General features: G+C 39.7%; 1 protein-coding gene across 1 annotated transcript in view; it reads right to left on the bottom strand.

Annotated features, from left to right (window-relative positions):
• Positions 1-470: 470 nt before the first annotated feature.
• Positions 471-13,409, bottom strand: part of LOC107036874 — a 38,949-nt gene continuing 26,010 nt past the window's right edge. Inside the window, exons 4-8 of the mRNA XM_029126026.1 lie at positions 10,302-10,408; positions 8,534-8,838; positions 7,819-7,996; positions 5,837-6,006; positions 471-5,088 (exon numbers count right to left, since the gene is read on the bottom strand). Coding sequence (XP_028981859.1) covers positions 838-5,088; positions 5,837-6,006; positions 7,819-7,996; positions 8,534-8,838; positions 10,302-10,408 — 5,011 coding nt within the window. The 3' untranslated portion in view covers positions 471-837. The remainder of the gene's footprint in view (positions 5,089-5,836; positions 6,007-7,818; positions 7,997-8,533; positions 8,839-10,301; positions 10,409-13,409) is intronic.

The following is a 13,409-nucleotide window of genomic DNA, read 5'->3' as shown; positions in this document are numbered from 1 at the left end:
ATGTGCCAAGGGTGTGGTTGTGAAAAAAGAACGGGGGGTGGCGAGGGAGTGCGATGGTGCTGGATCACTCGGATATGGTGGAGGAGGAGCTGTACGTGACTCTAATCCGTAAATAAGAGTCATGAGAGAAAAATCCAGGCGATAGGCTCGCGTTATAAAGAATCGTCTTTCTTTATATACAGGGGGGTTGAACGTAAAAAAAACCGCACTGGGTTTATTAAATTTACACCTCTTTTTACGGGCTTTTTTATTCTTCTCGTGAAGCCCTTGGTCAATTGTCGGAGCGGTTATTCAGGTTCAAGTGCGGCTCGCCGGGATTTCCCCCGCCGAGCCCCACCCACCGGGTTTTTAATTATAGATCTGACAAGGAGAGAATCAACGAGTATCACTCAATGTCAAAAACACGAGGGATTCCATCAGTCAATAACAGTTTATCTTGGTTTATCAGAAGCAGTGAAACACACTGGAACGAAGAGAAGATTGAATTTATTGTATGTACAGGTATGTCTTGTATTAGTTGAATTATCTCATTAAATAATTGTTACACATTTCAATGATTAACGATACTTATGAGTTATCAATAACACGTCGTAGTTTCTTTGGTTTTTCATCACTCGATTGAATACAAAAATACAATTCATCTTGTAATTTCCGAAGACTAATGCAGGTCACGGATTTACTGTGAAATTCACGATAGAATAACTATTCCTTATTGAAGGTATAAAAACTAATACCCAACCTCTCTCAATATTGAATATTCAATTGATTTGAGGGGGTGCCGAAGGCGGAGAGAGAAAATAAAACAATCGTATACTCACTTATCGATAATAACATTAATTAAGATGCGCCAGTGCTTCGACTGTTCTCAACAATTCTCCGTCTCTCGCTGAGTAATTGGAGAAACTTGACTCGCGGACTCGCTGGATATTTAAATTTGTCTTTCGATCGAGAAACCTTATCGATAGACTCCATAAACGCAGCGAGCGCCTCGTCGGAGCTTGAACTTTCATCAGACGAATCGTACTTGGATATTGTACACCTAGGTGATGGTAGGGATTTCTTAACCCTCGCAATCAGTGCATCCTCGTCAATCTCACCCACCAATTTCGGGTAAATATTAGCATTATCTAATTCGCAATCGCTGACTCTAGTCGAAGACAGCGAACGACTTCGCTTCTTTGGCGGATTCTTAACTCTACTAGTGTCGATGATCCTTCGATATCTGTCAAGCGTTTTAAAGTCGAAGTTAGCACTCTCGTCCTCATCGGTGTCATCAGATCTACAAAAATACCTGTCAACTCTGTAGTTGTTGTTGTACTTGAAGCTAATGTCATCCGTCGAGCTGACAGACACCTGAGAATCCTGTCTGAAGTCAGCTAAACCGTGTTTAGCCTCAGCAGACTCTCGTCTTTTAACATCCAGCCCATCCTCGTGACACTTGACCCTGCTGAGACACTGCTCAAGCCTCTCCATGCTCCTCAAACATTTTTCGTAAGGGCTGCACGCACTTGCCTCGAGTGTCTCCCTACGGTGCCTCACCTGAGGCTTCTCATTCGTATCGCCACCACTGGTGACGCACTTGTTGATTGAATTGATATTTCGCATGAATACCAGCGCCTCGTCCAAGTACTCCTCAATGATGCTGCTCGATTTTTTAGACTTGTCATCGCAATCCAGAACAGTTCTCCTCCGAAAACTCAACCCCGTCGAGTGATTGGATTCGGACGACTGCTTCCAACTTATTTTCTCATTCCCCGACTCGGGATTATTCAATTTCATTATTGACCGCGATGACCCAGCAAATTTGTAATCGCGTAACTGCGATGTCACGGGTTCAATGATGACATTAGTATCGTCGAAGGACACGCGTTTCTTGTCACGCGATCTGTGCTGAAGACCGCTTTCATCGTCGCATTCACTATTTAGTAACAACGGGACAAGCGGTACTCCCAGTATCATTGATTTAAATTGCTGGACAGGGGCTAAATCCGCTGATAGCCCACTAACTTTAGTTCTCGGCAGTTCAATATCCGTATCATCGAAATCAGCGGTATCCTCCGGGCATAACAATGAATCACAACTATCCCTTTTTGTATGTGCAACAACGTCCGGAGGACATGGATTATCATTCACGCTATCTTCAATCTCATTCTTCACGATAGAAACGTTTTTTATGTCGCCAGCAAGTCGTCTCGCTCTCTCGTCCTTAGGGTCCAGGCTGTCATCCGAAAAGTTAGTTTCTTGCTCGTAAACTCCCTTACGATCTATCATCCCGATGAAGGAGGACGACCTCAGACCCTCATTTGTGACGCCTGCGCTGGGGCACATCAGCGTTGGCAATTTATCTGTGACCTTTGTCTCCACTGGTTTAGTTACAGTCCTTTGTTCACCAACAGCATTGGACACATTAATGTTATAATTCTCCCGCCATGAGATGTTGCGTGACGACGGTGAATTGGTATTCACGTCGTGTTTGTAAAAATAATTGGACGCTAATGTGTAATTGTCAGTGCTATTGTAATTTCGGGGGGCAATGCCCAGGGGACTTTGACTCCGCCATCTTGATGCTGTTGGCCACGTACAGCTGGCTTTGCTGAACCACTCGCTGGTGAGGGATTTTCTTCGTCTACCCACTGGACTCAGTAGTCCGGGGTCATAAAATTTTTCATTATCTCGGCCTCCAACGGTGAATGATGTACCAATGGAGTTGGTGAAGAGAATGGAATTGTTGGGCTGATAATAATTTGATGAAATGCCTGGGTGTATGTCAATCGATGTTGAGCCATTGCCGTGTGGGTCCTGGAATATATTTTCAATTCTGAAAGTACGGCCGTCAGTTTGACTGCCACTGGGTCTGGTTATTGTTGTCGTAGACGAATCGCGCATTCTCGGACGGCTTGAAATCTCATCGGTCAGCGTGCCGATCTCAAGTGCATCTTTTTTATCAGTCTGAGTTTCTGTGTCGCGCTTTGTATCGCTTTGACGTGAATCTTTACCGTCGAACACTTTGACCTTTGATTCGAGCACAACTGGCGATTGGATCGTGATGTTTATCATGTCAGGAAGATTTATGGAGATTACACTCTTGTCGCAGTCGTCTGCGCTGTGTTTGTGGGGGGAATGAACCTCCGGGGGACAGCAGGACTTCACCACAGGGTGATGAGGATGATGATCTTGGTGATCATGATGATCATGATCGTGGTGATCATGACCGTGAGCATGACTCGGCTGGTGACCGTGCTCATGCGACTTGTGATCGTGAACACTTTCGTCGTGATGACTGTGATCATGATCATCGACATGATCGTGTCCGTGGTCATGAGCGTGTTCATCGTGGCTGTGATCGTGAGTCAAAGGCTGATGGTCACCCCTTGGGGTGATTATCTTAGGCGGACAGCACGGCTTAATCTCCTTTTGGCAAGGATGCGAAGGATGGCGCGTACCATTGCAACAAGTTCTCGTGTCTTCTTCAGAGGTTTGCACTCCACTGGATGGCGGTTCAATTGGCAAATTCGTATTCATAGAGCTCTCGGTCATCTCTACCGCACTGTCGAAATGAGCATCATCGTAAAGTATTCCAGAATCGTGCTGGCACAACTCCATTGTGTCCCAATGATTGCCGCAGTGATCTGTAATGTTAGCTGAATCCTTGAAGTAAACAGGTGGCAGATCTGGGGCATCTGTCGTTGACGTGGACATCTCTTTGACACGGCGAACAACCTTGTCACAGGGCTCCAGCAAATCGTAATTCTCGTGACGATCGGTGAGCACAGATGCGTCTTTACGAAGCACCTTGGGCTCTCGCACGTTGATTCCTTTGTCCTTCAAGCGGAGAGTTGATGCTGAATCAGTTTGTGTGTCCACACATATACGTCGTCTTTTGGCCAACATCTTTCGCGATATTTCCTGAAGACGCATTCTCGTCGCACTGGCAATTTTCACCTCCGAATTCTCGGGGGAACGTATGTCCGAGGCCGGTGTAGACGCCGTGTTGCTGTCCTCACTCGTCTTTCTGCTCGAGTAGAGCCTCTCCGTAACCGCAGCAACTATGTCAGCTCTTCTAGTCCGTTGGATTATCGTGTGTGGCTTTGATGACAATTGTTCAGACTCAACGAAACTGCTTCTGCGCTCCTTTGTACTTCCCACTTCCTCCTTAGAACTACTAGAACTGCTGTCCTTACTCGTTCTTCTTTTCAGAATGTCAATGCTGGGCTTTCGGGTTAGATTGGGCCTGGGTTTTGTTGGAACCTCTCGTCGGGATGAATCGGATTTGTCGTCAATTTCCTTGATGTTGTTGAGCTTCTTCGGTTTATCCGAATTCACACGTTTTTCGACGGCTGTCTGGGGCGGGTGGAACTTCTGCACTACCGCAGGTGGTTGCGACCTCTTCCCCAACGTCTCCGTAGATCCGTATCTCCTCGAAGCCGCTAATGCCGGTGTAATTCCGTGGAGATTAGAATCTGTTGACTGTTGTTTACGGAGTTTGGGCTTCCGACTTGTGTAAGACTTTACACTACTCTCGATAATGTGGAAACTTGGTCCGTGGTCAACTCCATTTGTATTGATTTTATGATTCACTGCTTCAATCGTCTCGGTGTCCAAATTTTTGATCGCCTTGGACGCAACACAACCGGCGAATTCATTTTCAATTGAATCTTCGGGCACAGTGTCACTACAAATCTCCTCGATTTGATGGGAATTGGATTGCACACTGTCGTCTGGCTTGATGAGTACAGCCACCAACGTTGGTATATCGACAAAAACCGGTTCATTGACTTCCTCTTCAATCAATTGTGATATTCGGGCGCAATTGTAATTTGTCAGTGGTAAATTGCACGAAGTATCATCGATATTTTCGATTATTTCGAGTGAACCAAAACACTTTGGTGGAGTATTCGTATCTGATTTAGGGGTGATTGAATCGCTCGCACTGTGTCGTCTCGTCAGACTGACGTTGGATGATACTGAATCGGGCGTTGGTGAATTCGACGTCGACGTTGATACGCATCTGGTCTCGAAGTCCTGACGATCCTGGTTATACTGACAGGGGCATGGCGGATGCTTCAATTCCGTGTGTGGCTCGATGCTCTAGAAAACAAATTGGATCGATTGGAGTGCACTCATTGATAAGGAATTGCCGGCGTTGTTTATTGATTTTAGTTTGGTGCACCTATTTTTCGGGTTGTTATGATGATTTTTGGTGCACGGAAAGCCATTTAAATTCAAATTGCTAGCGCAACTATTTACTCATGCATAACCCTTTTTTCGGAGATTAATTGGATTTTTTTTTCAAAAGTATGAGACGGAAAAAAAATTCCTTTACGGGGGCCAAAGGCAATTTTCGACTCACAAATTGGATCGACTGTAGTGCATGCATTAGTAAAAAAAAAATTTGGAAGCTTTATTCTTTTTTTTGATTAATTTTTTTTTATTTTGGCTGAAATTTTAGGAAATTTTGTCATTAAAAATTGACAATTGCATGGGAAAATCAATGGAAATTGTAAATTTTTATTGAATTATGATGAATTATTATTATTGTTATTGAATTACTATGGAAATTCAGGTAAATGTGTTGCTGAATTTTCAATTAATTTCAAGTGAACATGTTCTTCAATTTTTTATTGATTAAAAAAATCCTAAATTTCGTGAATTTTTTGCGCATTCTCTCCACAATTATAATAAAAATTTCTTTCGTACTAAATCAAATCAATACCATAAATGAAAATGAACTGGTTTCACTAGAAAAACATTTCGCAAAATGAATAAATAATAATGACAATAATAATAACTATTCATTCCGCAAAATCGATATTTAAAAAAAAAAAAAAGTTCTCACCTTCTCCAAAAGCAATGATTTCAATCTCGCAACCTCTGCCCGCAGCTCCCGTATTATCTTAGCAACTGGATCTTCATTTATCACTGGCCTGTTAATAACACTCTGTGCCCTCTGGGCAAACCGCAGTGTGTGAGACGTCTCGTTGAAGCTTCCGCTTGCTGGCGATATCGCTGAAATTGATTCACAGATTTGATTTTAAACTACCGTGTATGTCTGTGATATCGCTCTACTCTCGATTTATATGCCTTCAAGCTACTCGTCAAATTTCATTTCAGTTAAACTGATACTCGAATCTATGTTTACGGGAGATAGCGATAGTTTTCCGCAGTTTTTCGGTGAAAAAAAAAAAAATCCCAATTTTTATTTTGCCATTCCATTTTTTTTAATCGTCTGGATCACAAGTTTTATTTTCAACTCTATCAATGATGAGAATTGAAATCAATTTGCGGAAACACGTGCCAATATTTGTCACGTTGACTTTAATTTTCACCGAACAATGCAGAACTAATTTCAATGTATTTCATCAACAGCTGCGTGATCCAATGTAAATTTATTTCAATGTAAATTTTAATCAATGTTATTAGCCAATGACTTTGACAATATTGGTAATACATCACGAAGCAATTTTGCATCAAGTTACGTGACGTTAATTGGCACTTTAATGAATTTAGACTTTCGACCGGGTCTTCAATGCTCCCAACAAATAGCCCCAGCAACACACAATGTGTGTGTGTAAATATTCAAGGGGATTGTCGTTCACTGATACGAATGAACTATTCACGAATCAATTACATATTAATTGACTTCAAAAATTCATCGTACATATACCCACTGGGTGGAGCAATGAAAACACCGCTATATCCAGTTATGTATCATCGAATGCAGCCCGTTAATTTTCCCGTGTTTCAATTTTCAATTGTACTTGAGGGCATTACACGCAAGTTTGAAACACTGAATACCAGAAATTGTTATCTACTCTAATTCTACAGATACGGGGAAGGGGAATGAGTAAATTTATTCTGTGGTTGAAGGGGAGGGAATTACATTACGTGTGAATGGAGAAAATATTCTACGTGATTTTTTTTTTTCTTTGCTTCTGGTGGTCTACTATTTACCGAAATGGTCTGTGTTGGTTAATGATTATTAGTCCTGTGATTTGGCGCCTGGAAAAGTGTTGAACAATGATATGTTTTGAGTCATGAGTGAGACAATTCGGGATTTTAATGGTTGTGTGATAATTCGAATCATTGAGTGATCAATTTTTTTTAGTTCAGGCTAGAAAAATCAGTGTCTGATATTAAAGTAGTAAAAATAAGTTGAAAAAACTTGAAAAAAACATTCATGATTGACAATTTTCCCGTGTATTCAGGAATTGATTCATCAAATTTTTTAAATTATTTTTTGTGGCCGTCGTGACACTCATTATACTCCTCGTGACCCTTAATCTGACCCTCGCGACCCTTAATCCGACCCTTGTGAAGCTCATTGAGACACTCATAGCATTAGTTTAATCTTCTTGACATATTTCTGATAATCACGGCGAAAATTTATTTCCGATTTCAATCTTCAATATTAAAATTATGTTTATACTACTTTCAGACACTTTTTGTCAAGAGTTTTGATCAAAAAATATCACAGATTATCTCCGAAATTGCTCAATTAACAAAGACCCGAGATTCGAATTATTCACTTTTCCTTATAAAATAAGAGAATCAAACTCAAGTCGATTGAAGAAGTTAAAATGTTTTGAAGGGGTGGATTTAAATTGAAAAGTTGGAAGTAAGAAAAGTAATTCCGTGGAAGTTATTTAATGCCCTCTCCAAATGAGGTTAAAAAAAAACAAGTTGAATAAATTCATTTAATTCGAAGGAGATTATCTCAGTTTGTGTAACACATAAAAAGTTCCTTTTTTTAAGTTCAATGAAGTTCTGAGGGGTTTTTTTGATACTTCTCGAGGTATGTCGCAATTAAAATGCTCTTACTTGCCAGCATAATGGTGGTTGCATTGCCACCGAGTGAGTCTTTCAGGAGCCACGTTAGTGCCGAGTCTCTGTAAGGTATAAATCTTCTTCCTGGATTATTTCCACTATTACCTCTTTCCGCAAGAGCTGAGATCACATTACCCAGTGCAACTAGGCTCTTATTTATGTTTGCACCTTCCTGGAAAATTAATGATGGGCGGTGGAATTTTTTGTCTTAATTTTGCGGGTCGAATCGGGAAAATTTCAACATTTTGCAATGATTTTGCGAATTTTTACAAATTGCAATTTTTTAAAGTTACGAGTTTTTTCTGTGAATAAATTATAAACAATTATTTTTCCATTATTTAATAATGTTATCGAAAGTTTAAACAATTTCAATTTTTTATTTACAAACAACGAATATTCATGATTTTTTTTTATTTTTCTCACACAATTTAATTGACATTTTGGATGATTAAAAATGTTTTTAATATTGTTTCTGAAAAATTTAAATTGAAAAATTATTTATTGTTCAATTATTAATAATAATTTGAATTAAATTAAAAAAAAATTATTTATAAAATATTATTCACCATTTTAGAACAAATGACCTAACAATCACTGAATTTCTTGGAATATGCGAGGAAAATTCTCCATTTCACTCGTGACAACTCGCCCATTTCGGTAATTTTTCCTCAGTTTTTTCCTCATATTTCGAAAAATTAAGGCAACTCACTTTGAGACGATTAATTCCGGCGCAAGCAGCCGCATTCTCGCTGCCCGCCAGATCGACCAAGTGTAACTTGCAGCCGTGGGTGAAGTCCTGTCGTCTCACGTTGCTGGACGTCGACGATTTGGACGTTTGTACGGATGCACTGGCTACCCCGGTACTGGTGAATGGCTCGAGGGTAAGTGTTAGAAGAGCGTGACTTCTACTGCTGGTGGGATTCTGCAGGGTCGAGGCTGTCTTGCGGGCTTTCGTACCCTCCTCCACGCGAAACATCAACGAACTCAGGGTTTCAACTTGATGCTGGGTTAATCCTGGAAAATCCATTTTGCGTTCATCAGCGAGTGAGTTTTCTACTTCTGGACTAACGGTTCCATGTTTTCCGCGATTCCGTAGGAATAAATGGGGGTTTTAAGTTTGTTTTTACCGCTGTTCAGTGGGTTGAGAGAACTTTTTGGCAATTTCCTCGGGTTTCAACGAGGGCGCGTCAAATTCTCTTCCTCAGACGATTGAGAAAAAAGAGTTATTGTTTGAGGAAAATTGATGTCTTCAAGACGTCTTTTCGACTTTCGATAGACCCCACCAATCGCCATTAATTAAAATTTAATTCATCGATTAGTTTTTTAATTTTCGAATTTTTCGGAAATCGGTTGTCCCGCGATAACTAAAAAAATGTTCTGAGTTGACTGAATGATGGCTTAAAAAATTTGTTCGGATGTCCTTTTGACCGAGTTCGAAGATGAAGGCGATAGCAATAATCGTTATTTTGATTAATTTGAAAATTTGCAAAAATTTTGTATTTTTTGAAAATCAGAATTCCGGGGATATCTTTGAATATCATGCGTCAAATGAATTCAATCATAGCTTAAAATGTTTGTTTTAGCATTAAAATGTTAGCGTTAAAATGTTTGTTTTAGTTTGATAGCTATATTAATTGATTTGATTTTTACGATGATTGTTGAAAATTTCGAATTTTTCATGAATTTCCCTGAAAGTGAGCTTTCCGATGGTTTCTTCAAATGTGATGAAAAAAATGTGATTTTTCAAATGTTTCAAATTTTCAAAAAGATGTGATTCTTCAAATGTGATTCAAATTCATTCAAGTATGTGTAAATAAAATTTTTACGCCACTCATGCCTGAAACCGTGTGGATTACACACTCGACGCTTCGCGTCTCGTGTCTAATTCAGCCGATTTCAGGCTTCGTGACATAAAATTTTGTTCAGTACTTGTTGGGAAATTTCGTCCTTAACGTGTGTGGTTACATCACTCGCCTTCGGCTCATGCTGTAAACCCCACACACGTTAAAGACGANATGTGCTGAAATATACTATTCTATTATCATTTTATCGAAGGGCTGAGGGGAGAGAGAACCGTAAAAAAGACAATCGGTTGTACAGAAGAAAGGGATAACAAGAATAACGATGATGATAACACTCAACTGAGTTGAAAATCTTCCAAAATTAGTTGAAAAAAAATCTCACTCAATTTAACAAAATGAAATAAACAATGAATTGTCCATGACAGAAGCAAACGATGCGCAAAATAATAATTCGCAAACACGTTGCCAATTTATTACCAAAAATAACTACACTATAAAATTGTCGTGTAGTTTTTTAAATCAAACCCAACCCCAAAAAATTGCTGATTCCCCATAAACCGTCCCCCATCCCTCCTGCAAAATCCTCAATTCTCCCTCCGCTAAAAAAACCCTCCACTCAAGACAGAAACGTTTGATTTTCTTTTATCGGTTTATTTATGAAACGTTTATACATACCTTGTACATAAGGACCCAATCGAGGATGCTCGCGTACTCTGAGGCCGTTTGAGCTTGTCGACGGCTTGAGAAGATCCCTCACCCTCTCGTTATACACTTCAAGATAGCTACAAGTAAAAAGAAGAAAAGCTAAAAACTGATCAACTTTTTCCCCAAGCCACTTTTCCTTCTACCAATACTTTTATATAGCTCTGCGCGGAAAAAGAAGTGAACGGGGGCGGGGGTGGAAGAGGACACGACGGGTGAGTTACAAGTGCAGGCACTTGGAGCGACGCTCGATATTATCGCCATGAGCGAGACCGACGGAGTTACTACGACGTTAATGGCTCAATTTTCACTCCACGAGAACGACTGTGTGAAGGCCTTCAACGCCATAGTGGGCACAAATCGGATCAACCCTTTGGCTATGGACGTACGCCAACACGTGTAAAACTTCACGTACTAACGTGGGTGACAATCATCGTCAATCAAATTCAAATACGACGAGTGTCATGAATTCGTGAATGGCGAGAGCACTCCATAAATTTTCAAGCGATTCAGAGCTGTGGGGGATTGATATCGGGCGTCTGGGCTTTTTCTAACATCCGCGCGGGGAAAATGCGGAGAGGGCGAGTTATCGTCCAGCGGACGTCCGTTCTACGGCTTTTCGCTGGGAAAGTCACTCGGAATTTTTAAGAGAAAACAATAATACATTTGACGGAGAGAGTGTAGAGTAATTTTCACAAGTGTTAAACACGCTTCATTTTTTTTTTACCAATTTTTAGTATTGAACGACGAGACATTACGCAAATCGTAGGAATTTTTACTGTGTTAAATTGTCATTTTTTATTACGATTTGAAATTTTAGTTTATACTCTCGCGCCTCCTACATTTTACTCGAGGAAATAGCAGAAATTACTATGTTGACCAGTAAAAACTCCAGCGGACGACGAGAGCGTCGATTGCTTTCAATTCTTGGAGTCTCCTACCTCCGTCGACCACGCAATGGCCCGGCTGGCGGATTCTATAATTCTGAAAAATTCAATCCTTCCTCTCCCCCCTCCTCTTTATCAAAATTAATATACGTGGAGCAAAATTATTGATAATAATTTTCAAGGATGATAAAGAAGATTTAATATGGTTTTTCTCTTCGGTTATTCAAAAAATCCCCCTCTCCCTCGTTCTCTTCCGCGCATATTCATTTTCAAAGGGGGAGAGAATATTTTTTTAACCGACGAAGTAAAAATTCGTGTTTATCCTACTAAATTTTACTCGTGTCAATTGAAAATTTAACTTTTATGCGACCATTTTCTACTATAATGACTCAATTTTTAATATGTTCAACAGTAATTTTTCCAACGGGCTCCATCATATTTTAATTTTGAAATAATAATTTTTTATTCCCTACGCAATGGCCCGGCTGGCGGATTCTATAATTCTAAAAAATTCAATCCTTCCTCTCCCCCCTCCTCTTTATCAGAATTAATATACGTGGAGCAAAATTATTGATGATAATTTTCAAGGATGATAAAGAAGATTTAATATGGTTTTTCTCTTCGGTTATTCAAAAAATCCCCCTCTCCCTCGTCCTCTTCCGCGAATATTCATTTTCAATGGGGGAGAGAATATTTTTTTAACCGACGAAGTAAAAATTCATGTTTATCCTACTGAATTTTACTCGTGTTAATTGAAAATTTAACTTTTATGCTACCATTTTCTACTATAATGACTCTCAATTTTTAATATGTTCAACAGTAATTTTTCCAACGGGCTCGATCACATTTTAATTTTGAAATAATAATTTGATATTCCCTCCGCGTTTCAAAAGTCTCAATTTTAACCTAAAGCTTGTTTTCTTTTTTTGCTGCACGTGATTTTTTTATTCAACGAAACGAATCGTAAATCTCCTCCACCTGAAATTTTTTTTATCGAATTACACTTCGCTCCGCGATTACCTATCGGACAGTAAAATTTGACGAGATTTTCTGGATAATTTTTCCCGAACTTTTTCTCTCCAACCGGGTAAAAAAATCCCCCCGACGATTTTTATCCGTCACGACGGCATTCTGAGAGTTACGACGGAGTTATCCATCGTAAATTTTTCAATCAGGCGAAATTCTGAGGGATGGCGCACTAAATCACTCGTTCATGCAGGGTAATTCCGCAGTGTAATGTGCCATTGTAATTTGCCTACATTGAGGCAGCGTCATTCATTATTTGCGGGGCACGTGACCCACATGGGAAAGATATTCATGAATTTTTCGGTTGATTTTTTTTTCGACTCGCGGTCCTTCGGCCGGAAGTCGAGATCATTCCTCAACATTTTCGGTATTAATTTATAGATATCTTTATAAGTTAAACATCGGGTTTGGGAATTAGGGAGTTACTGTCAGCTTCCGGTTAATTATTTCGTCGATGCCTGCAGCAAATGTCATGATTCAAGTGTTTAAGGCTTGATTTTGATATTTATGCCACTTGTTTCAATTAGGCTTGATGAGACTTGAAGGAATTTGATTATTTAAAAAAGTAAAAGGTGTAGTTTTTCACAAAAAATTGCGTAAATAATCGAAAAATCACAATCTTCGAAGATTACAACTTTTTTCAGTCTCAAAAGGATTTTTTCTAAATTGAAAAGAATTATTTATTATTCTAGAATTTTTTCGGGAGTCGAGTTCTGCAGGAGAAACCCTAATTTTTCGAAATGTAAGCCATGTTTCCCCTCTTTCAAACCCGATTTAAAAACCAATACACTAAAATCTGTTGATTAGATCCACTGATTAGATCCGTAATTTTTCCCGAAAAAAACTGGCCTCTATTTTTCCATTCCAACACCCCTGAAAAATTTATTACCCCCAAAGCCCCCAAATTCTTCATTCCCACCGCTGGAAACCCCTCCCCACCCCAAATTAATTATTTAAAGTAGTTAAACATGACTTGAATTTTGAAGATTAAAATCTGAAATAAATTCTGAATGCGCGGAAACATTCTCGTTGAGCTTGTGTCCAATCGGCAGTCTAGTATTATTAATAATAATTAATCTAGAAGTGCAAAAATAACATAGAATCCATCTTGCCCCAATCTATGCAGTCCAGCCCCCCCCCCCCCCCCCCCCAAAACCCCCCCCCCCCC

Source organism: Diachasma alloeum, unplaced genomic scaffold (assembly GCF_001412515.2).
Source record: "Diachasma alloeum isolate Michigan unplaced genomic scaffold, Dall2.0 Dall_scaffold_00212, whole genome shotgun sequence".
NCBI classification, from domain to species: Eukaryota; Metazoa; Arthropoda; class Insecta; order Hymenoptera; family Braconidae; genus Diachasma; species Diachasma alloeum.
Note: the sequence above shows the minus strand (reverse complement) of the source record. Positions and strands in the feature narration are given on the sequence as shown.